Source organism: Coregonus lavaretus, assembly GCF_964263955.1.
Source record: "Coregonus lavaretus genome assembly, chromosome: 28".
Classification (NCBI taxonomy): Eukaryota; Metazoa; Chordata; class Actinopteri; order Salmoniformes; family Salmonidae; genus Coregonus; species Coregonus lavaretus.
Window position 1 is genome coordinate 40,500,466 of NC_140015.1, and position 23,287 is coordinate 40,523,752.

The following is a 23,287-nucleotide window of genomic DNA, read 5'->3' on the forward strand; positions in this document are numbered from 1 at the left end:
AAGTACAGAGCCCTGGGGCACACCATTACAGACAGAGGGGACCAAGTACAGAGCCCTGGGGCACACCATTACAGACAGAGGGGACCAAGTACAGAGCCCTGGGGCACACCATTACAGACAGAGGGGACCAAGTACAGAGCCCTGGGGCACACCATTACAGACAGAGGGGACCAAGTACAGAGCCCTGGGGCACACCATTACAGACAGAGGGGACCAAGTACAGAGCCCTGGGGCACACCATTACAGACAGAGGGGACCAAGTACAGAGCCCTGGGGCACACCATTACAGACAGAGGGGACCAAGTACAGAGCCCTGGGGCACACCATTACAGACAGAGGGGACCAAGTACAGAGCCCTGGGGCACACCATTACAGACAGAGGGGACCAAGTACAGAGCCCTGGGGCACACCATTACAGACAGAGGGGACCAAGTACAGAGCCCTGGGGCACACCATTACAGACAGAGGGGACCAAGTACAGAGCCCTGGGGCACACCATTACAGACAGACCATTTAACAGAGCTGAGCCCATCAAATTGAGTGCACTGAGTTCTAGCAGACAGATAGTGAGCAAACCATGCAACTGCATGCTCCGAAAGACCTACACTCGACAATCTCTGCCTCAGTATAGCATGATCAACTGTATCAAAAGCCTTAGAGAGATCAATAAAAAGTGAGAGACAGTGCTGTTTTTTGTCAAGGGCTTCAGTGATATCATTTAAAACCTTCATGGCTGCTGTAATTGTGCTATACTTTTTCCTGAAGCCGATTAGTACATTGATAAAACTATTTTAGCTGTTCACTAACAAGGATTTCAAGGATTTTTAAACTAGGGGTGACAGCTTTGAGATTGGCCTATAATTACTTAAAAGAGTTGGATCTCCCCCTTTTAAAAGTGGTAGGACAAATGCGGATTTCCAGATCCTTGGAATTTCATTATATTCCAGGGTTAGATTGAACAGATATGTAAGTGGTTCAGCTATAAAATCATCTGCCAGTTTTAAAAAGCAGGGATCAAGAAGATCAGGACCTGCAGGCTTTCTCTGATCTAAGGATTTCAGGGCTTTACAGTGAGGGAAAAAAGTATTTGATCCCCTGCTGATTTTGTACGTTTGCCCACTGACAAAGAAATGATCAGTCTATAATTTTAAATGGTAGGTTTATTTGAACAGTGAGAGACAGAATAACAACAACAAAATCCAGATAAATGCATGTCAAAAATGTTATAAATTGATTTGCATTTTAATGAGGGAAATAAGTATTTGACCCCTCTGCAAAACATGACTTAGTACTTGGTGGCCAAACCCTTGTTGGCAATCACAGAGGTCAGATGTTTCTTGTAGTTGGCCACCAGGTTTGCACACATCTCAGGAGGGATTTAGTCTCAATCCTCTTTGCAGATCTTCTCCAAGTCATTAAGGTTTCGAGGCTGACGTTTGGCAACTCGAACCTTCAGCTCCCTCCACAGATATTCTATGGGATTAAGGTCTGGAGACTGGCTAGGCCACTCCAGGACCTTAATGTGCTTCTTCTTGAGCCACTCCTTTGTTGCCTTGGCCGTGTGTTTTGGGTCATTGTCATGCTGGAATACCCATCCACGACCCATTTTCAATGCCCTGGCTGAGGGAAGGAGGTTCTCACCCAAGATTTGACAGTACATGGCCCCGTCCATCGTCCCTTTGATGCGGTGAAGTTGTCCTGTCCCCTTAGCAGAAAACCACCCCCAAAGCATAATGTTTCCACGGTGGGGATGGTGTTCTTAGGGTCATAGGCAGCATTCCTCCTCCTCCAAACACGGCGAGTTGAGTTGATGCCAAAAGAGCTCCATTTTGGTCTCATCTGACCACAACACTTTCACCCAGTTCTCCTCTGAATCATTCAGATTTTTATTTTTTTATTTCACCTTTATTTAACCAGGTAAGCCAGTTGAGAACAGGTTCTCATTTACAACTGCGACCTGGCCAAGATAAAGCAAAGTAGTGCAATAAAAAACAACACAGAGTTACATATGGGGTAAAAAAAACAAAGTCAGAAATACAACAGAAAATATATATACAGTGTGTGCAAATGTAGCAAGTTATGGAGGTAAGGCAATAAATAGGCTATAGTGCAGAATAATTACAATAGTATTAACACTGGAATGCTAGATGTGCAAGAGATGATGTGCAAATAGAGATACTGGGGTGCAAAAGAGCAAAATAAATAACAATATAGGGATGAGGTAGTTGGGTGGGCTAATTTCAGATGGGCTGTGTACAGGTGCAGTGATCGGTAAGGTGCTCTGACAACTGATGCTTAAGGTTATTGAGGGAGATAAGAGTCTCCAGCTTCAGAGATTTTTGCAATTCGTTCCAGTCATTGGCAGCAGAGAACTGGAAGGAATGGCGGCCAAAGGAGGTGTTGGCTTTGGGAATGACCAGTGAGATATACCTGCTGGAGCGCAGACTACGGGTGGGTGCTGCTATGGTGACCAATGAGCTAAGATAAGGCGGGGATTTGCCTAGCAGTGATTTATAGATGGCCTGGAGCCAGTGGGTTTGACGACGAACATGTAGTGAGGACCAGCCAACAAGAGCGTACAGGTCACAGTGGTGGGTAGTGTATGGGGCTTTGGAGACAAAACGGATGGCACTGTGATAGACTACATCCAATTTGCTGAGTAGAGTGTTGGAGGCTATTTTGTAAATGACATCGCCGAAGTCAAGGATCGGTAGGATAGTCAGTTTTACGAGGGCATGTTTGGCAGCATGAGTGAAGGAGGCTTTGTTGCGAAATAGGAAGCCGATTCTAGATTTAACTTTGGATTGGAGATTCTTTATGTGAGTCTGGAAGTTGAGTTTACAGTCTAACCAGACACCTAGATATTTGTAGTTGTCCACATACTCTAGGTCAGACCCGTCGAGAGTGATGATTCTAGTCGGGTGGGCGGGTGCTAGCAGCGTTCGATTGAAAAGCATGCATTTAGTTTTACTAGTGTTTAAGAGCAGTTGAAGGCTACTGAAGGATTGTTGTATGGCATTGAAGCTCGTTTGGAGGTTTGTTAACACAGTGTCCAATGAAGGGCCAGATGTATACAAAATGGTGTCGTCTGCGTAGAGGTGGATCTGAGAGTCACCAGCAGCAAGAGCGACATCATTGATATACACGGAGAAAAGTGTCGGCCCAAGAATTGAACCCTGTGGCACCCCCATAGAGACTGCCATAGGTCCAGACAACAGGCCCTCCGATTTGACACACTGAACTCTATCTGAGAAGTAGTTGGTGAACCAGGCGAGGCAGTCATTTGAGAAACCAAGGCTATTTAGTCTGCCAATAAGAATGCGGTGGTTGACAGAGTCGAAAGCCTTGGCCAGGTCGATGAAGACGGCTGCACAGTACTGTCTATTATCAATCGTGGTTATAATATCGTTTAGGACCTTGAGCGTGGCTGAAGTGCACCCGTGACCAGCTCGGAAACCGGATTGCATAGCGGAGAAGGTACGGTGGTATTCGAAATGGTCGATGATCTGTTTGTTAACTTGGCTTTCGAATACTTTCGAAAGGCAGGGCAGGATGGATATAGGTCTGTAGCAGTTTGGATCTAGAGTGTCACCCCCTTTGAAGAGGGGGATGACCGCGGCAGCTTTCCAATCTCTGGGGATCTCAGACGTTATGAAAGAGAGGTTGAACAGACTAGTAATAGGGGTTGCGACAATTTCGGCGGCTAGTTTTAGAAAGAAAGGGTCCAGATTGTCTAGCCCAGCTGATTTGTAGGGGTCCAGATTTTGCAGCGCTTTCAAAACATCAGCTGTCTGAATGTGTGAAGGAGAAGCGGGGGGGGCATGGGCAAGTTGCAGCAGAGGGTGCAGAGTTGGTGGCCGGGTTAGTGGTAGCCAGATGGAAAGCATGGCCAGCTGTAGCAAAATGCTTGTTGAAATTCTCGATTATTGTAGATTTATCGGTGGTGATAGTGTTTCCTAGCCTCAGTGCAGTGGGCAGCTGGGAGGAAGTGCTCTTATTCTCCATGGACTTTACAGTGTCCCAAAACCTTTTGGAGTTAGTGCTACAGGATGCAAATTTCTGTTTGAAAAAGTTAGCCTTTGCTTTCCTGACTGCTTGTGTATATTGGTTCCTAACTTCCCTGAAAAGTTGCATATCGCGGGGGCTATTTGATGCTAATGCTGTACGCCACAGGATGTTTTTGTGCTGGTCAAGGGCAGTCAAGTCTGAGGAGAACCAGGGGCTATATCGGTTCTTAGTTCTGTATTTTTTGAATGGGGCATGTTTATTTAAGATTGAGAGGAAATTACTTTTAAGGAACAACCAGGCATCCTCTACTGACGGAATGAGATCTATATCCATCCAGGATACCTGGGCCAGGTCAATTAGGAAGGCCTGCTCGCTAAAGTGTTTTAGGGAGCATTTGACAGTGATGAGGGGTGGTCGTTTGACCGCGGACCCGTTACGGACGCAGGCAATAAGGCAGTGATCGCAGAGATCCTGGTTGAAGACAGCTGAGGTGTATTTAGAGGGTATGTTAGTCAGGATGATATCTATGAGGGTACCCATGTTTACGGATTTAGGGTTGTACCTGGTAGGTTCGTTGATAATTTGCGTGAGATTGAGGGCATCTAGTTTGGATTGTAGGATGGCCGGGGTATTAAGCATATCCCAATTTAGGTCACCAAGCAGTACGAACTCTGAGGATAAATGGGGGGCAATCAATTCACATATGGTGTCCAGGGCACAGCTGGGGGCTGAGGGGGGTCTGTAGCAAGCGGCAACAGTGAGAGACTTATTTCTGGAAAGGTGGATTTTTAGAAGTAGAAGCTCAAACTGTTTGGGCACAGACCTGGATAGTATGATGGAGCTCTGCAGGCTATCTCTACAGTAGATTGCAACTCCACCCCCTTTGGCAGTTCTATCTAGCCGGAAAATGTTATAGTTGGGGATGGAAATTTCAGAATTTTTGGTGGCCTTCCTGAGCCAGGATTCAGACACTGCTAGAACATCAGGGTTGGCAGAGTGTGCTAACGCAGTGAATAACTCAAACTTAGGAAGTAGACTTCTGATATTTATGTGCAAGAAACCAAGACTTTTGCGATTACAGAAGTCATCAAATGATAGCTCCTGGGGAGTAGGAGTGATACTGGGGGCTACAGGGCCTGGGTTAGCCTCTACATCACCAGAGGAACAGAGGAGGACTAGAATAAGGATACGGCTAAAGGCTTTAAGAACTGGTCTTCTAGTGCGTTGGGTTCATTGGCAAACTTCAGACGGGCATGTATATGTGCTTTCTTGAGCAGGGGGACCTTGCAGCAACAGAGTCCTTCAATACACATGACGGTAATTCATTAACATTACTGTTACCAGACAGACTTAATAGCCTTCCAAAACTTTCTAGGGTCATTCAGGTTATCAGCAGTAACAGACATAAAATATTCAGACTTGGCCTTCCTGAGAAGAGAAGAACACCTGTTTCGTAGCTGCCTAAAAAGAAGCCAATCAGCATCAGAACATCAGTTTCTTGCTTTAGCCCAGGCTAGATTACGTTTGTGAATAATACAGGACAGCTCAGAAGAAAACCATGGATTATATCCCGCCCTTTAACTCTAAACCTGTGGAATGGGGCATGTTTGTTTACTATTTGGAAAAAACACATAATGAAAGAACTTCAAGGCAGTTTCCACATCAGGAATAAGCTCAATCTTGCTCCAGTCAAAATAAAACAAATCATGAAAGAAAGCCTGCTCATTAAAACTCAATATTTCTCTTACGAATAAAGCGTGGGTTTGTTTTGGGTACCTTAGTATTTCTAATAGCAACAACAGCACAGTGGTCACTTAAATCATTACAGAACACACCAACCGCAGAATATTTATGTGGAACATTTGTCAATATCAAATCAAATCACGGTAGATTTCTCTGGACATTTGAGATTTGGGCGGGTGGGTGAATTAATCAACTGGGTACGATTCATAGAATTACAATACATTTTTTAAATCAGACGCCGGCTTTAACCAACACCAGTTGAGCTCACCAATCAAGATAATTTCATTGTAAAGAAGTTTAGACATAAAGTGCATCAGAAAAGACAATGCATCACCGAGAGCAGAGGGGGGGGGGGGGGTCTATAACAGCCAATCACAGTTATAGAGAGACCCTTTGAAACCTCAAGATTAAAAGCAAGAAATTCCAACTGTTTACAAATAGTTTCAGACTTTGGCACACTTACAAGGAATTTAGTCTTTACGTATATAGCCACACCCCCACGTTTCTTAACTCGATCAGTGCGATACACATTATAACCATTTATTAAAATATCCTTATCAAGAACAGACTTGCTGAGCCAGGTTTAATTGATGAGAAGTGAGAACATGGAGCAGAGGCACACAGCAGAGAATCGTTGCTGAGTGGGTGGGGGGCAGCAGTTTTATTTTACCTTTATTTAACCAGGTAAACCAGTTGAGAACAAGTTCTCATTTACAACTGCGACCTGGCCAAGATAAAGCAAAGCAGTGCGATAAAAACAACAACACAGAGTTACATATGGGGTAAAACAAAACAAAGTCAAAAATACAACAGAAATAAATATATATATACAGTGTGTGCAAATGTAGCAAGTTAAGGAGGTAAGGCAATAAATAGGCTATAGTGCAAAATAATTACAATTAGTATTAACACTGGAATGATAGATGTGCAAGAGATGATGTGCAAATAGAGATACTGGGGTACAAATGAGCAAAATAAATAACAATATAGGGATGAGGTAGTTGGGCGGGCTAATTTCAGATGGGCTGTGTACAGGTGCAGTGGTCCTCTGTAGCTCAACTGGTAGAGCACGGCGCTTGTAACGCCAAGGTAGTGGGTTCGATCCCCGGGACCACCCATACACAAAAAAAAAAAAAAAAAAAAATGTATGCACGCATGACTGTAAGTCGCTTTGGATAAAAGCGTCTGCTAAATGGCATATTATTATTATTATTATCGGTAAGGTGCTCTGACAACTGATGCTTAAAGTTAGTGAGGGAGATAAGGGTCTCCAGCTTCAGAGATTTTTGCAATTTGTTCCAGTCATTGGCAGCAGAGAACTGGAAGGAATGGCGGCCAAAGGAGGTGTTGGCTTTGGGGATGACCAGTGAGATATACCTGCTGGAGCGCATACTACGGGTGGGTGTTGCTATGGTGACCAATGAGCTAAGATAAGGCGGGGATTTGCCTAGCAGTGATTTATAGATAGCCTGGAGCCAGTGGGTTTGGCGACGAATATGTAGTGAGGACCAGCCAACAAGAGCGTACAGGTCACAGTGGTGGGTAGTATATGGGGCTTTGGAGACAAAACGGATGGCACTGTGAGACTACATCCAATTTGCTGAGTAGAGTGTTGGAGGCTATTTTGTAAATGACATCGCCGAAGTCAAGGATCGGTAGGATAGTCCGTTTTACGAGGGCATGTTTGGCAGCATGAGTGAAGGAGGCTTTGTTGCGAAATAGGAAACCGATTCTAGATTTAACTTTGGATTGGAGATTCTTAATGTGAGTCTGGAAGGAGAGTTTACAGTCTAACCAGACACCTAGATATTTGTAGTTGTCCACATACTCTAGGTCAGACCCGTCGAGAGTAGTGATTCTAGTCGGGTGGGTGGGTGCAAGCAGCGTTCGGTTGAAGAGCATGCATTTAGTTTTACTAGTGTTTAAGAGCAGTTGGATTTCTACTGAAGGAGTGTTGTATGGCATTGAAGCTCGTTTGGAGGTTTGTTAACACAGTGTCCAATGAAGGGCCAGATGTATACAAAATGGTGTCGTCTGCGTAGAGGTGGATCTGAGAGTCACCAGCAGCAAGAGCGACGTCATTGATATACACAGAGAAAAGAGTCGGCCCAAGAATTGAACCCTGTGATAGGTCCAGACAACAGGCCCTCCGATTTGACACATTGAACTCTATCTGAGAAGTAGTTGGTGAACCAGGCGAGGCAGTCATTTGAGAAACCAAGGCTATTTAGTCTGCCAATAAGAATGCGGTGGTTGACAGAGTCGAAAGCCTTGGCCAGGTCAATGAAAACGGCTGCACAGTACTGTCTATTATCGATCGCGGTTATAATATCGTTTAGGACCTTGAGCGTGGCTGAAGTGCACCCATGACCAGCTCGGAAACCGGATTGCATAGCGGAGAAGGTACGGTGGGATTCGAAATGGTCGGTGATCTGTTTGTTAACTTGGCATTCAAAAACTTTTGAAGGGTAGGATGGATATGGGTCTGTAACAGTTTGGATCTAGAGCGTCACCCCCTTTGAAGAGGGGGATGACCGCGGCAGCTTTCCAATCTCTGGGGATCTCAGACGTTACGAAAGAGAGGTTGAACAGGCTAGTAATAGGGGTTGCGACAATTTCGGCGGCTAGTTTTAGAAAGAAAGGGTCCAGATTGTCTAGCCCAGATGATTTGTAGGGGTCCAGATTTTGCAGCTCTTTCAGAACATCAGCTGTCTGGATTTGTGTGAAGGAGAAGCGGGGGGGGGCATGGGCAAGTTGCAGCGGAGGGTGCAGAGCTGGTGGCCGGGGTAGTGGTAGCCAGGTGGAAAGCATGGCCAGCCGTAGCAAAATGCTTGTTGAAATTCTCGATTGTAGATTTGTCGGTGGTGATAGTGTTTCCTAGCCTCAGTGCAGTGGGCAGCTGGGAGGAAGTGCTCTTATTTTACATGGACTTGACAGTGTCCCAAAACTTTTTGGAGTTAGTGCTACAGGATGCAAATTTCTGTTTGAAAAAGTTAGCCTTTGCTTTCCTAACTGCTTGTGTATATTGGTTCCTAACTTCCCTGAAAAGTTGCATATCGCGGGGGCTGTTTGATGCTAATGCAGTACGCCACAGGATGTTTTTGTGCTGGTCAAGGGCAGTCAAGTCTGAGGAGAACCAGGGGCTATATCTGTTCTTAGTTCTGTATTTTTTGAATGGGGCATGTTTATTTAAGATTGAGAGGAAATTACTTTTAAAGAACAACCAGGCATCCTCTACTGACGGAATGAGATCTATATCCATCCAGGATACCTGGGCCAGGTCAATTAGGAAGGCCTGCTCGCTGAAGTGTTTTTGGGAGCGTTTGACAGTGATGAGGGGTGGTCGTTTGACCGCGGACCCGTTACGGACGCAGGCAATAAGGCAGTGATCGCTGAGATCCTGGTTGAAGACAGCGGAGGTGTATTTAGAGGGTGATCCGTCTGGTAGGGATTCCAATAGATAGCACAGCCACAAAGTCATATTTGGATATATCGTAAAAGTAAATGAAAACAAAAAATTTGCTTTTTGGCCTTAATTTAAGGTTAGGGTTAGGCATAAGGTTAGCAGTGGGGTTAAGGTTAGGTTTAAAAATCACATTTTAAGAAGATCAATTGTAGAAATAGGCGGGGTTTATGACTGTGGCAACTAGTGACGGTCGTCTGGTAGGTAGCCAGGCGTGCGTAGATTAAACTGCATTGCCATCATAAGCAGGACCATATTGGAATTGTGAATTCACATCATTTTATGATTCATCGTTTAAACGATTTTAAAAAATGGCTGTTTAAACATTGTATATTTGTCACATCCCCATTTCAAAGGTAAGGATATTGAACTTATAAGATGCCCAACTATTGAACAGAGTAGTAGCTGGGTTTCTCTGTCTGGATCAAGGGCCATTCTGGGACTTTGGCTAATATACCGTATTTTTTTGCCCTGGTATCGTTTTGGTATCGAGTATCATCATACTAAACCTGGTATCGAAGTCTCAATTCTGGTATCGTGACAACACACACACACACACACACACACACACACACACACACACACACACACACACACACACACACACACCTGTCAACCAACACACGTACCTTTCCATCCATGTTTGTTTCCCAGGTGGCTCTCTTCTTGTTGACAGGACAGTCCTCCATCTGCTGCATAGACACCTCATACTCCCCATCTAACAACTGGAGACGCCTGAAAAGACAGAGGGACATTGGCCGTCTTCGAGAGCTTCAAATCAGTGATGCCGAGTGGGCAAATCGTGACTGACTGACAAATAATGAGTCGTTTTTTGTGAAGCAAGGTGATTTCTAGATTATCAGCTGTAATGCAGTTGAGGTGGAACAAGCCCACAGTCTGCCAGAGAGGTGGAACAAGCCCACAGTCTGCCAGGGAGGTGGAACAAGCCCACAGTCTGCCAGGGAGGTGGAACAAGCCCACAGTCTGCCAGAGAGGTGGAGCAAGCCCACAGTTTAAGTCCAAGAATAGTAAACCAACTACAATTCAGAGAAGTGAGGACATTCTGCCGGTCCTCACTTGTAAAAAGCTATTTTAGGGTTAGGGGTTAGAGGACTGTGTGTGTGTGTGTGTGTGCGAGAGAGAAAGAGTGTGTGTACCTGTTCTTATCAAACACAGTCATCTGAGCTACGAACGTTGTTTCTCCCACTTCTTCTTCTCTGACGGTGGAGCTTCTCTTCTTCCTGTTACACACATCCTCTGTAACAATACATGGCTGGGGTTAACACACACATCCTCTGTAACAATACAAGCCTGGGGTTAACACACACATCCTCTGTAACAATACAAGCCTGGGGTTAACACACACATCCTCTGTAACAATACAAGCCTGGGGTTAACACACACATCCTCTGTAACAATACAAGCCTGGGGTTAACACACACATCCTCTGTAACAATACAAGCCTGGGGTTAACACACACATCCTCTGTAACAATACAAGCCTGGGGTTAACACACACATCCTCTGTAACAATACAAGCCTGGGGTTAACACACACATCCTCTGTAACAATACAAGCCTGGGGTTAACACACACATCCTCTGTAACAATACAAGCCTGGGGTTAACACACACATCCTCTGTAACAATACATGCCTGGGGTTAACACACACATCCTCTGTAACAATACAAGCCTGGGGTTAACACACACATCCTCTGTAACAATACAAGCCTGGGGTTAACACACACATCCTCTGTAACAATACATGCCTGGGGTTAACACACACATCCTCTGTAACAATACAAGCCTGGGGTTAACACACACATCCTCTGTAACAATACAAGCCTGGGGTTAACACACACATCCTCTGTAACAATACAAGCCTGGGGTTAACACACACATCCTCTGTAACAATACATGCCTGGGGTTAACACACACATCCTCTGTAACAATACAAGCCTGGGGTTAACAAGCCTGGGGTTAATATACATACACGTAGTGACTACCTCCAGCGCTAAACCTACCTATGTTCTCATTGGTCTGTCCATTGACCAGTCCGTTGTGCTGCGTCCTGCCTGGTCCTGACACTCTGAACAACAGGGAGTAGGACTTGACCGTATGGATGCTGCTGGCTTCAAACTCACTACTGGACACCACCAGAGAAGGACAGGAGCCTGGCTTGGCCTGACTGCTGGGAGTGCTGCTGTCTGGGTTCAGAGGCACCTGCTTCTTCCCTGTAGGGACCTGCTTCACTGGACAGCTCACATCCTAGAGGGGGAGAGAACGGGGAGTGGAAATGTGTACCAGAGAGAGAGAGAGAAAAAGAGAAAAAGAGAGGATGAGAGAGAGAGAGAGAGAGAGAGAGAGAGAGAGAGAGAGAGAGAGGTAAAAGGAGAGAAGATGCACACATTTCCATTTGACTCATTTAGCTGATGCTCACACACACCCTCTTACCTTCCTCTTCTTGTGACAGACTTTAACCAGCAGCACCTCTAGAGAAACAGAGTTCTGCTTATTCTCAGAGTCTACTGATGACTTCTCTGTAGAGGAAGAAGACATTAACAATCAGGACTAAAGGGAATAATGTATGAAAATGTATACACTCACTAACTGTAAGTCGCTCTGGATAAGAGCGTCTGCTAAATGACTAAAATGTAAAAAATGTAAAATGAATAATAAGAGGGTAACAATCAGGATTTAAACTAATAACGTGCATTTGGTATCTGATGAAATTTATATTTTCCATCATACCTACAAACATCAGGTTAAACACTTACCAACTATCCTCCCTGCAAACATCAAGTTAAACACTTACCAACTATCCTCCCTGCAAACATCAAGTTAAACACTTACCAACTATCCTCCCTGCAAACATCAAGTTAAACACTTACCAACTATCCTCCCTGCAAACATCAAGTTAAACACTTACCAACTATCCTCCCTGCAAACATCAAGTTAAACACTTACCAACTTTATGAAAGAACCCAGTGAAGGTGAGTTGTAGGTGTGAAGCCAGGCTGGGGACAAAGTTATGAAAGAGTTACCAAAGAGTTACAAAAAAGAGCTTAGATCTGATTCTTTCAGGTGTGAATGGCTTTTTTGGGACTATCGATATCAAGCACCTTTTGGAGTTCAAGGAATAATCCACTCAAAAACGATATTTCGGTATTTTACCCATTGATACAGCCCCAACATTTTTTGCATGTCAACGGTCAAGTTCAGGACATAGGCCTAGAACGTTCAAGAAGCAAAGTGTAGCATGCCACATTATCACCGTATCAACAGTGGACTAATGGAAAAAGACCAGAAGATACTGAAGGGTTCTGTGTGTGTTTACCTGTGTGCCCTCTGCTCAGCCCTCTTCTTCTCCACTCTGTACAGCAGGTGATCCACCCTGGAGGACTTCCTGACCCCCCCCAGAGAACCCTCAGGGTTAATAGAGACAGGACACACTGGGGATTTATACTGCACTTCTGAGGCTTGAACCTCCTTCACTACACTTCTCCCAAAGTGTGCACTTGTCTTGCATACTCCCCGTCAAGGATTTAACCATGTTGGAAACTGCCCCACCCAGTGCTCCTACAACCATCCAATGATTTGAAAACCATGACAGGGAGTGCACAAGTGGGAGAATCAGAACACACATCACCATTAAATGCAGATAAATATCATTTAAAAAGTGAGGATGTATTCAACCCAATGGAGAAACTGGGCTGTGTAAACTCGTACCCGTATACAGGTTGAAAATGGCAGATTTGGACACTGATAAGCATCTAAATTGGAACACAGCGGCTGTACAGTAACATGCTATACATGACGTCAGAGCTCAGCGGCTGTACAGTAACATGCTATACATGACGTCAGAGCTCAGCGGCTGGACAGTAACATGCTATACATGACGTCAGAGCTCAGCGGCTGGACAGTAACATGCTATACATGACGTCAGAGCTCAGCGGCTGTACAGTAACATGCTATACATGACGTCAGACCTCTGGCTCTGTGCTTCACAGCTCTGTATGGGTTTTGACTGACAGCCGTTCTGAACTTCAGCACCGCACGTGACAACAAGTTGCCCCCCATCCCTCCCGCTAATGTTGTTGACTGAGTGAGAGAAATGCTGTAAATGAAGAGGACTCTATGTATTTAGAAAGAGGAGACGTTGAGGACTATAGTAAATACTGCTTTGATGTCATACCAGCAGCCAAACACCCACATTTCCACTTGACATTTCCATATCATATAACTCATGTCATATATAGTGTCAACGTTTATGATCACTACGTTTGATGTAAAGATCAAGATGACATGGCGTTATACCCTGGGTTGTTCTGAACAGAACGAGCCGGTTTGTCTACTGTGAAGAACATTATCCTCGGCACACCCACCTGAATGAGCTCAGGACTCCTTTCTATGCCAACCAAAATGACCATCTGTTTCCCTGAATTACCTTGTGAAAGCCTAACACTGTAATATCGTAGTTTATAACTTAGCTAGTCATGTTGGCAATAGAACAAGCTTTCAAATGATGCCCACCTGACCCAGATTGGGATTTATTAATGGACCATTTTTGAATTGTGTATACAACAGTAATTGTGTAAAGGCGGGGATGCAGGGCTGTGTTCCAAAAGAAAACTACTACAAGTGTCCTTGCTCTAGTTCCTCACCAGCACAGCTAGGAGAGCTCAAAACAGCACCTTATAGTTGAAGACTTTGAGTCATAAAAGTGCATTAGAATTAGTTAGGAACTTTGGAGAGGTGTGTGGCCACTTGGAGACACCAGTTAGTCCTCTCACTCAAATCCTTTACACATGTTGGTCTCATGTTGCACCTGCAACACATTTCCCAGGAATATTATCATGTTACTGAATGTATCCAGACTATTTCAGATTTCGTTATCAACAGATAACAAAAGTAAATGTAAAATGCACATAAAATCAACAGTGTAATGTTTGGATTCAGTCTTGTGTCAGGTGAACTGTTGTGTCCTCAACTTTGGTCTAATCATTTTCCCAGAACCTCCCAACTGTTCCCTTTCAATTTCTGCCATGGTTATGCATACACTTTTCATATTTATTCTGTAAGAAACATTTCAATTTAGCCTCCCTATCCATATAGGCCAATTCCCACGAGTGTAAAGGATTAAAGGAAAGATTCACCTATTTGGAAAGTTATTTTGTTTTTTGAGCGATGTTCTATCGATTCCCGGTGTCATTTCATGTTTTCATGTATATATCTTGCACTATTGCCGTTCACGTTGGGCAGAAATACAGCCGGTAGGTTACATTTCGCATCGTAGAGGAAAAACATTTGATTCTAGATATCACTATAATCAAGAAGAACTCAGGGCCCCAGATATCACTATAATCAAGAAGAACTCAGGGCCCCAGATTTCACTATAAATCAACCGATATGCAAAAAAGCTAAGATAACTAAACATACCATTTCTCATTTACATAGAGAAAGATATAGCCATTAGCCAACATGTACTACGTCTCATTACAGCAGACAAATGGTCCTGTGTGGCTCAATTAGGAAGAGTGCAGTGCTAGCAACAAGGTTGTTTTTCAACTGTTGTTTTCAATTCCCACAGGGATCACTGTTTTCAAGAGCATCAAATCTGTGATGATGCATTATGGTAAATTGTGACTGACTGATCTACTACTAATAATAATGAGTAGTTATATGATGCGAGGTGATTTGTAGATCAGTCAGTTGACAGTTGCCTGCACTGTTGACCAAGTCCATAGACACACAGATAATGTACAGTTGAAGTCGGAAGTTTACATACACCTTAGCCAAATACATTTAAACTCAGTTTTTCAAAATTCCTGACATTTAATCCTAGTAAAGATTCCATGTCTTAGGTCAGTTAGGATCAACACTTTATTTTAAGAATGTGAAATGTCAGAATAATTGTAGAGAGAATGATTTATTTCAGCTTTTATTTATTTCATCACATTCCCAGTGGGTCAGAAGTTTACATACACTCAATTAGTATTTGGTAGCATTGCCTTTAAAATTGTTTAACTTGGGTCAAACGTTTTGGGTAGCCTTCCACAAGCTTTCCACAATAAGTTGGGGGAATTTTGGCCCATTCCTCCTGACAGAGCTGGTGTAACTGAGTCAGGTTTGTAGGCCTCCTTGCTCGCACACGCTTTTTCAGTTCTGCCCACCACAAATCTTCTATAGGATTGAGGTCAGGGCTTTGTGATGGCCACTCCAATACCTTGACTTTGTTGTCCTTAAGCCATTTTGCCGCAACTTTGGAAGTATGCTTGGGGTCATTGTCCATTTGGAAGACCCATTTGCGACCAAGCTTTAACTTCCTGACTGATGTCTTGAGATGTTGCTTCAATATATCCACATAATTTTTCTTCCTCATGATGCCATCTATTTTGTGAAGTGCACCAGTCCCTCCTGCAGCAAAGCACCCCCACAGCATGACGCTGCCACCCCGTGCTTCACGGTTGGGATGGTGTTCTTCGGCTTGCAAGCTTCCCCCTTTTTCCTCGAAACACAACGATGGTCATTATGGCCAAACAGTTCTATTTTTGTTTCATCAGACCAGAGGACATTTCTCCAAAAAGTACGTTCTTTGTCCCCATGTGCAGTTGAAACCGTAGTCTGGCTTTTTTATGGCGGTTTTGGAGCAGTGGCTTCTTCCTTTCTGAGCGGCCTTTCAGGTTATGTCGATATAGGACTCATTTTACTGTGGATATAAATACTTTTGTACCTGTTTCCTCCAGCATCTTCACATGGTCCTTTGCTGTTGTTCTGGGATTGATTTGCACTTTTCGCACCAAAGTACTTTAATCTCTAGGACAGAACGCATCTCCTTCCTGAGCATTATGACCGCTGCGTGGTCCCATGGTGTTTATACTTGCGTACTATTGTTTGTACAGATGAACGTGGTACCTTCTGGCATTTGGAAATTGCTCCCAAGGATGAACCAGACTTGTGGAGGTCTACAATTTATTTTCTGAGGTCTTGGCTGATTTCTTTTGATTTTCCCATGATGTCAAGCAAAGAGGCACTGAGTTTGAAGGTATGCCTTGAAATACATCCACAGGTACACCTCCAATTGACTCAAATTATGTAAATTAGCCTATCAGAAGCTTCTAAAGCCATGACATCATTTTCTGGAATTTTCCAAGCTGTTTAAAAGCACAGTCAACTTAGTGTATGTAAACTTCTGACCCACTGGAATTGTGATACAGTGAATTACAGTGAGGGAAAAAATTATTTGATCCCCTGCTGATTTTGTACGTTTGCCCACTGACAAAGAAATTATCAGTCTATAATTTTAATGGTAGGTTTATTTGAACAGTGAGAGACTGAATAACAACAACAAAATCCAGAAAAACGCATGTCAAAAATGTTGATTTGCATTTTAGTGAAGGAAATAAGTATTTGACCCCCTCTCAATCAGAAAGATTTCTGGCTCCCAGGTGTCTTTTATACAGGTAACGAGCTGAGATTAGGAGCACACTCTTAAAGGGAGTGCTCCTAATCTCAGTTTGTTACCTGTATAAAACACACCTGTCCACAGACGCAATCGATCAATCAGATTCCAAACTCTCCACCATGGCCAAGACCAAAGAGCTCTCCAAGGATGTCAGGGACAAGATTGTAGACCTACACAAGGCTGTAATGGGCTACAAGACCATCGCCAAGCAGCTTGGTGAGAAGGTGACAACAGTCGGTGTGATTATTTGCAAACGGAAGAAACACAAAATAACTCTCAATCTCCCTCGGACTGGGGCTCCATGCAAGATCTCACCTTGTGGAGTTGCATTGATCATGAGAACGGTGAGGAATCAGCCCAGAACTACACGGGAGGATCTTGTCAATGATCTCAAGGCAGCTGGGACCATAGTCACCAAGAAAACAATAGGTAACACACTACGCCGTGAAGGACTGAAATCCTGCAGCGCCCGCAAGGTCCCCCTGCTCAAGAAGTCACATATACAGGCCCGTCTGAAGTTTGCCAATGAACATCTGAATGATTCAGAGGAGAACTGGGTGAAAGTGTTGTGGTCAGATGAGACCAAAATGGAGCTCTTTGGCATCAACTCAACTCGCCATGTTTGGAGGAGGAGGAATGCTGCCTATGACCCCAAGAACACCATCCCCACCGTCAAACATGGAGGTGGAAACATTATGCTTTGGGGGTGTTTTTCTGCTAAGGGGACAGGACAACTTCACCGCATCAGAGACGATGTACCGTCAAATCTTGGGTGAGAACCTCCTTCCCTCAGCCAGGGCATTGAAAATGGGTTGTGGATGGGTATTCCAGCATGACAATGACCCAAAACACACGGCCAAGGCAACAAAGGAGTGGCTCAAGAAGAAGCACATTAAGGTCCTGGAGTGGCCTAGCCAGTCTCCAGACCTTAATCCCATAGAATATCTGTGGAGGTAGCTGAAGGTTCGAGTTGCCAAACGTCAGCCTCGAAACCTTAATGACTTGGAGAAGATCTGCAAAGAGGAGTGGGACAAAATCCCTCCTTAGATGTGTGCAAACCTGGTGGCCAACTACAAGAAACATCTGACATCTGTGATTGCCAACAAGGGTTTTGCCACCAAGTACTAAGTCATGTTTTGCAGAGGGGTCAAATACTTATTTCCCTCATTAAAATGCAAATCAATTTATAACATTTTTGACATGAGTTTGTCTGGATTTTTTAGTTGTTATTCTGTCTCTCACTGTTCAAATAAACCTACCATTAAAATTATAGACTGATCATTTCTTTGTCAGTGGGCAAACGTACAAAATCAGCAGGGGATCAAATACTTTTTTCCCTCACTGTAAAGCCCTGAAATCCTTAGATCAGAGAAAGCCTGCAGGTCCTGATCTTCTTGATCCCTGCTTTTTAAAACTGGCAGCTGATTTCATAGCTGAACCACTTATATATCAAATACTTTTTTCCCTCACTGTGTAAGTGAAACAATCTGTCTGTAAACACTTTTTGGAAAAATGACTTGTGTCATGCACAAAGTAGCTGTCCTAACCGACTTGCCAAAACTATAGTTTGTTAACAAGAAATGTGTGGAGTGGTTGAAAAACGAGTTTTAAATAACTCCAACCTAAGTGTATGTAAACTTCCGACTTCAACTGTATACATTACGTCACTCAGTGAAATAGCAGGGGCTGCCCCCTCCTACACTATGCAGCCCCATGGCTGTAGGCCCTGTGCTAAGATTACAGCATACTGAACCACACACACTCTCCCCTGCTGTAATCCAACAGGGTTTAACCCTACCAACTCTTCAGTTTCTGGGGTCGTCGGGTTCACTGTAATTACGTCACTGGTACACACGAACAGGTCTTAGTACTAAAAGCTTTAGGTTTTCCATTCTGCTGCTCATGTAGGCTATTTGAAGACTGGGACTCATCTAACTGGGTCCATCAGTATGCTGAGAATGCCTAACATATCAATGGACCTTTTAAAAACATTCAACAGTTATAATCAACACCTTCATTCAGGTTTTTACCTTTTGGCGTTTGTTCTTGAGTTTCTGTGGGACATGTAGGTGAGGGTTCTGTGCAAAAATATGGGCTGAAAACCAACACAGGAAAAAACGATTAGAAATCTGCACATGCATCTTCTGCACCTTGACAGAAATGTCGCAACAGGTTGTCAATGCCAAAAAGAAGGAAATGATATCTAGTGGAAGTGTGCAGTGCATCAAATCTTTACCATCTTCAAACAGGCACACCATTAGAGGCCACAGACAGTAAAGAATGACAGGTGCTGAGAAGGCTTCCAACGTACCGCTATCAAGTTCCTGGTTCTGAGAAACCTGTAGATCTGGGTCGGTTCTGGAAACACAATAGACTGGTTCAACATTCATTAACTTCACAGTAAATTACATTGACAATAACATTATACTTAGGCAACAGACTATTTATCCTAGAGGGGCAATTATTGTTGGCTCCAAAAACAGACACTGGTTTAACATTCATTATCTTACGGTAAATTACTTTACATTGACAACAATATTATTCTCGTATAGTAGAGTACAGTGCAGTAAAGTAGAGTATAGTTCAGTACAGTAGAGTTCAGTACAATAGAGTACAGTTCAGTACAGTAGAGTATAGTTCAGTATAGTATAGTTCAGTACAGTATAGTTCCATAGAGTATAGTTCAGTACAAAATAGTATAGTTCAGTATAGTAGAGTATAGTACAGTACAGTACAGTTCTTTAAAGTACAGTATAGTTCAGTACAGTACAGTACAGTACAGTATAGTTCAGTACAGTATAGTATAGTATAGTATAGTACAGTACAGTACAGTATAGTTCAGTACAGTATAGTACAGTACAGTATAGTTCAGTACAGTATAGTTCAGTACAGTGTACTCAACTTGTGTGCTCTACTGTATACCGTACTAAACTCTACTGTAGAGAACTATACTTCTCTTTCCTATACTCTACTGTGCTGTAATGTGCTGTCTAAACTTGTGAATCCAACTGTGGTTTGTGACTACTTTGATTTCCCATTGTAGCCAATTCAATTGCATAAATTCCGTGACCGATTTTTCTGAAATTCTGTTACCGATTTGATAACGGGATTTCGAGTCTTAATCACTTAATAATTCATAAACAAAATGTATGTCAGTAAAAACACTAACTAATTGATGTGTGGATTTTTGGTAACGGAATTTCAAGGCACAAGGCAATGTTTCTTAAACTTACAGAAGGCAGAAACATTTCTCCTAAACTAAATATAAGTGTTGATATTAGTTGGCAGGGGTCTTTACTTCAACGTTATTGTGTTTTAATGTATTTCTAATACCTTAAGACTTTTTCAGGTAGACGTTTTCTAAGACCCCTTTTCTATCTGTTTTACCAGAAATCCCCGTGTAGTTCAGTTGGTAGAGCATGGCGCTTGCAACGCCAGGGTTGTGGGTTCGTTTCCCACGGGGGGCCAGTATGAAACAATTTATGCACTCACTAACTGTAAGTCCCAGAGCGTCTGCTAAATGACTAAAATGTAAATCAAAGCCTTTGCTTATTCATAATTTTTAGGATGGGAAATTGTTGTATCAAACGTATATATCCTCACATGGCCTTTCCTATCATTGCTACGCTGACGATACACAACTAATCTTCTCCTTTCCCCCTTCTGATCACCAGGTGGCGAATCGCATCTCTGCATGTCTGGCAGACATATCAGTATGGATGACGGATCACCACCTCAAGCTGAACCCTGGCAAGACGGAGCTGCTCTTCCTCCCCGGGAAGGACTGCCCGTTCCATGATCTCGCCATCACGGTAGACAACTCCGCTGTGTCCTCCTCCCAGAGTGCGAAGAGCCTAGGCGTGACCCTGGACAACACCCTGTCGTTCTCCGCCAACATCAAGGCGGTGACCCGCTCCTGCAGGTTCATGCTCTACAACATTCGGAGAGTGCGACCCTGCCTTACACAGGAAGCGGCGCAGGTCCTGGTCCAGGCACTTGTCATCTCCCGTCTGGACTACTGCAACTCGCTGTTGGCTGGGCTCCCTGCCTGTGCCATTAAACCCCTACAACTCATCCAGAATGCCGCAGCCCGTCTGGTGTTCAACCTTCCCAAGTTCTCTCACGTCACCCCCCTCCTCCGCACACTCCACTGGCTTCCAATTGAAGCTCGCATCCGCTACAAGACCATGGTGCTTGCCTTTGGAGCAGTGAGGGGAACGGCACCCCTGTACCTTCAGGCTCTGATCAGTCCCTACACCCAAACGAGGACATTGCGTTCATCCACCTCTGGCCTGCTGGCTCCCCTTCCTCTGCGGAAGCACAGCTCCCCCTCAGCCCAGTCAAAACTGTTCGCTGCTCTGGCACCCCAATGGTGGAACAAGCTCCCTCACGACGCCAGGACAGCGGAGTCACTCACCACCTTCCGGAGACATTTGAAACCCCACCTCTTTAAGGAATACCTGGGATAGGCTAAAGTATTCCTTCTAACCCCCCCCCCCCCCCCCCCCCAAATTGTAAAGTGGTTATCCCACTGGCTATAGGGTGAACGCACCAATTTGTGAGTCGCTCTGGCTAAGAGCGTCTGCTAAATGACGTTAATGTGCCCTTGAGCAAGGCACTTAACCCTAATTGCGCCTGTAAGTCGCTCTGGTTAAGAGCGTCTGCTAAATGACTAAAATGTAAAATGTAAATGTAAATATATACACACACCTTAATTTTTCACAAACATAGACTCTTCACATGTTGTCAAACATATTTCAAATGCAGCACATGCTCATTTCTTAAAGTAGTTCTGGCACATGTCATCTCTTCAGATGAGGAAGTAAGCAAGCACGTGGTAGAATAAATTATCTAGCTACAAATCTAAAATAGGATCCGATTTCTCAGTATAATGATCATGTTGTCAGATGCTTTTAACTTGACGTCTTTCTGGTGAAATGTAGTTATAATTTTGTTGAAATAATGATGGCTCACAATCACAAGGGACACTTCTATATAGGCTAGATTAAATAGAGATGGTTATATAGTAGATTGGTATTTACAAGCAATCTAGCTATATAAAGAATAATCATGCAACAACATTATACGACGACAATGACAGCAACTCACTTTCAAATGCCTGCAAGAACAACTCATGGTCGGCTTGAACCAGTTCCATTTTCGGTTTCTTGGCTGCGGGCACCACAACTGCAGTTGTTTGGTGGCCGTAGACACTGCCGTTCGCTCTGCCGCCACCGGTACCACAATAGCCCACAACGTTGTTGTCGCCGCCAGAAGAACCGTGCTTCTGGGGAGCCATGGCCCAGGAAATAAAGTGTCACAGGTGTATTCCAAATATAAAAAATATAAAAACTCAAGTCCTTTGTCAAAACAAAGAGAGCACCAACAACGAGCAAGCTGAAGCTAGCCAGCCGATATTAGCCAGCTATCTTCTTCTTGTCAATTTCATTGAATTAACATTAGACTTGTTGTATCAATGCATTGTTTGTCAGCTACAGTTGTTGATTGGCTAGAAAACAGTTTGTCCGAGAAACAAATTCGATTAAATCGCAAGGAAATGAGAGAAGTTAGCAAGCACCTGGCACGTCCACCTAGCTATGTTTCCTACTGAACATCAAATAGCTAACGTTAGCTAGTTATGCTGTAGATATCACAGCAAATAAGGTGAGTTCGAAAGATGTCATGAAAGAATGCTATGTCGGCTTGGTAAAGCTACAAAACTCTACGCAAATGAACCATTTAGTGCAATTTTCCTGAGAGCATCTACGGAATAGTCAAATTGACCGTTTCTTTTTTTTTTTTTTCACATAGGCATAAACTCCCTGAACTCAACAATTCAAACGGTGACTTAAAAGCAACCGCCCCCACAGATCCTAGCCGAATTAGAGGCGTTGTTTAGAGAAGTGAGAGTTGTGATTGGTGCGAATCATCACGGGTCTGCGGATGACGTTCGGTAGAGAAGCTTTTGCCGCTCACGCGCAGTCGTCACTAGTTACCACAGCCACAAAGTCAGAAGGCCCGCCTACCGAACCAATCAGACAAGTGATCACTCATATTCCGTTTCGCGGGAAACGCCTCATTTTCGAGTTTGAGGACCCAATGGTGCTTTCAAGACAACTGGGAACTCGGAAAAGAACGAGGTCAAATGATGTCAGTGATCTTCGGGTCGGAAAGTCGGAGCTCTAGAAAGGCCAGAGTTTCCGACTTGGAATTCCGAGTTGGATGACCGTTCAAAGCGATTTTTCCCGAGGTCCCAGTTGGCAACGTCACTAAAATTCACATAAATAATAATAATAATAATAAAAATAATAAAATAATTGTTTGAACAACAATGTGCTGAAAGTGTGGTGTCACATGCCTTCTCTGGGATTCGACCCCTTTCCCTGGTTCTGGTCCCTGAGACCCCAACTCCATCTGCTGAGCTACTGTTCAGGTGATGCTACATGAAAAACTCCTAACATTTACATTTTAGTCATTTAGCAGACGCTCTTATCCAGAGCGACTTACAGTTAGGGAATGCATACATTTTCATACTGCCCCCCCACAACAAACAAACCCACAACCCTGGAGTTGCAAGAGCCATGCTCTACCAACTGAGCTACAGGGCCTA

The 23,287-nt window shown here is 43.9% G+C and overlaps 1 protein-coding gene across 1 annotated transcript in view; it reads right to left on the reverse strand.

The window, feature by feature from the left end:
- Positions 1 to 22,484, reverse strand: part of LOC311103631 (polycomb protein suz12-A-like) — a 42,263-nt gene extending 19,779 nt beyond the window's left edge. Inside the window, exons 1-9 of the mRNA XM_084145231.1 lie at positions 21,787 to 22,484; positions 18,989 to 19,035; positions 18,708 to 18,772; positions 12,550 to 12,618; positions 12,180 to 12,229; positions 11,667 to 11,752; positions 11,237 to 11,480; positions 10,372 to 10,471; positions 9,844 to 9,949 (exon numbers count right to left, since the gene is read on the reverse strand). Coding sequence (XP_084001357.1) covers positions 9,844 to 9,949; positions 10,372 to 10,471; positions 11,237 to 11,480; positions 11,667 to 11,752; positions 12,180 to 12,229; positions 12,550 to 12,618; positions 18,708 to 18,772; positions 18,989 to 19,035; positions 21,787 to 21,976 — 957 coding nt within the window. The 5' untranslated portion in view covers positions 21,977 to 22,484. The remainder of the gene's footprint in view (positions 1 to 9,843; positions 9,950 to 10,371; positions 10,472 to 11,236; positions 11,481 to 11,666; positions 11,753 to 12,179; positions 12,230 to 12,549; positions 12,619 to 18,707; positions 18,773 to 18,988; positions 19,036 to 21,786) is intronic.
- Positions 22,485 to 23,287: the final 803 nt, after the last annotated feature.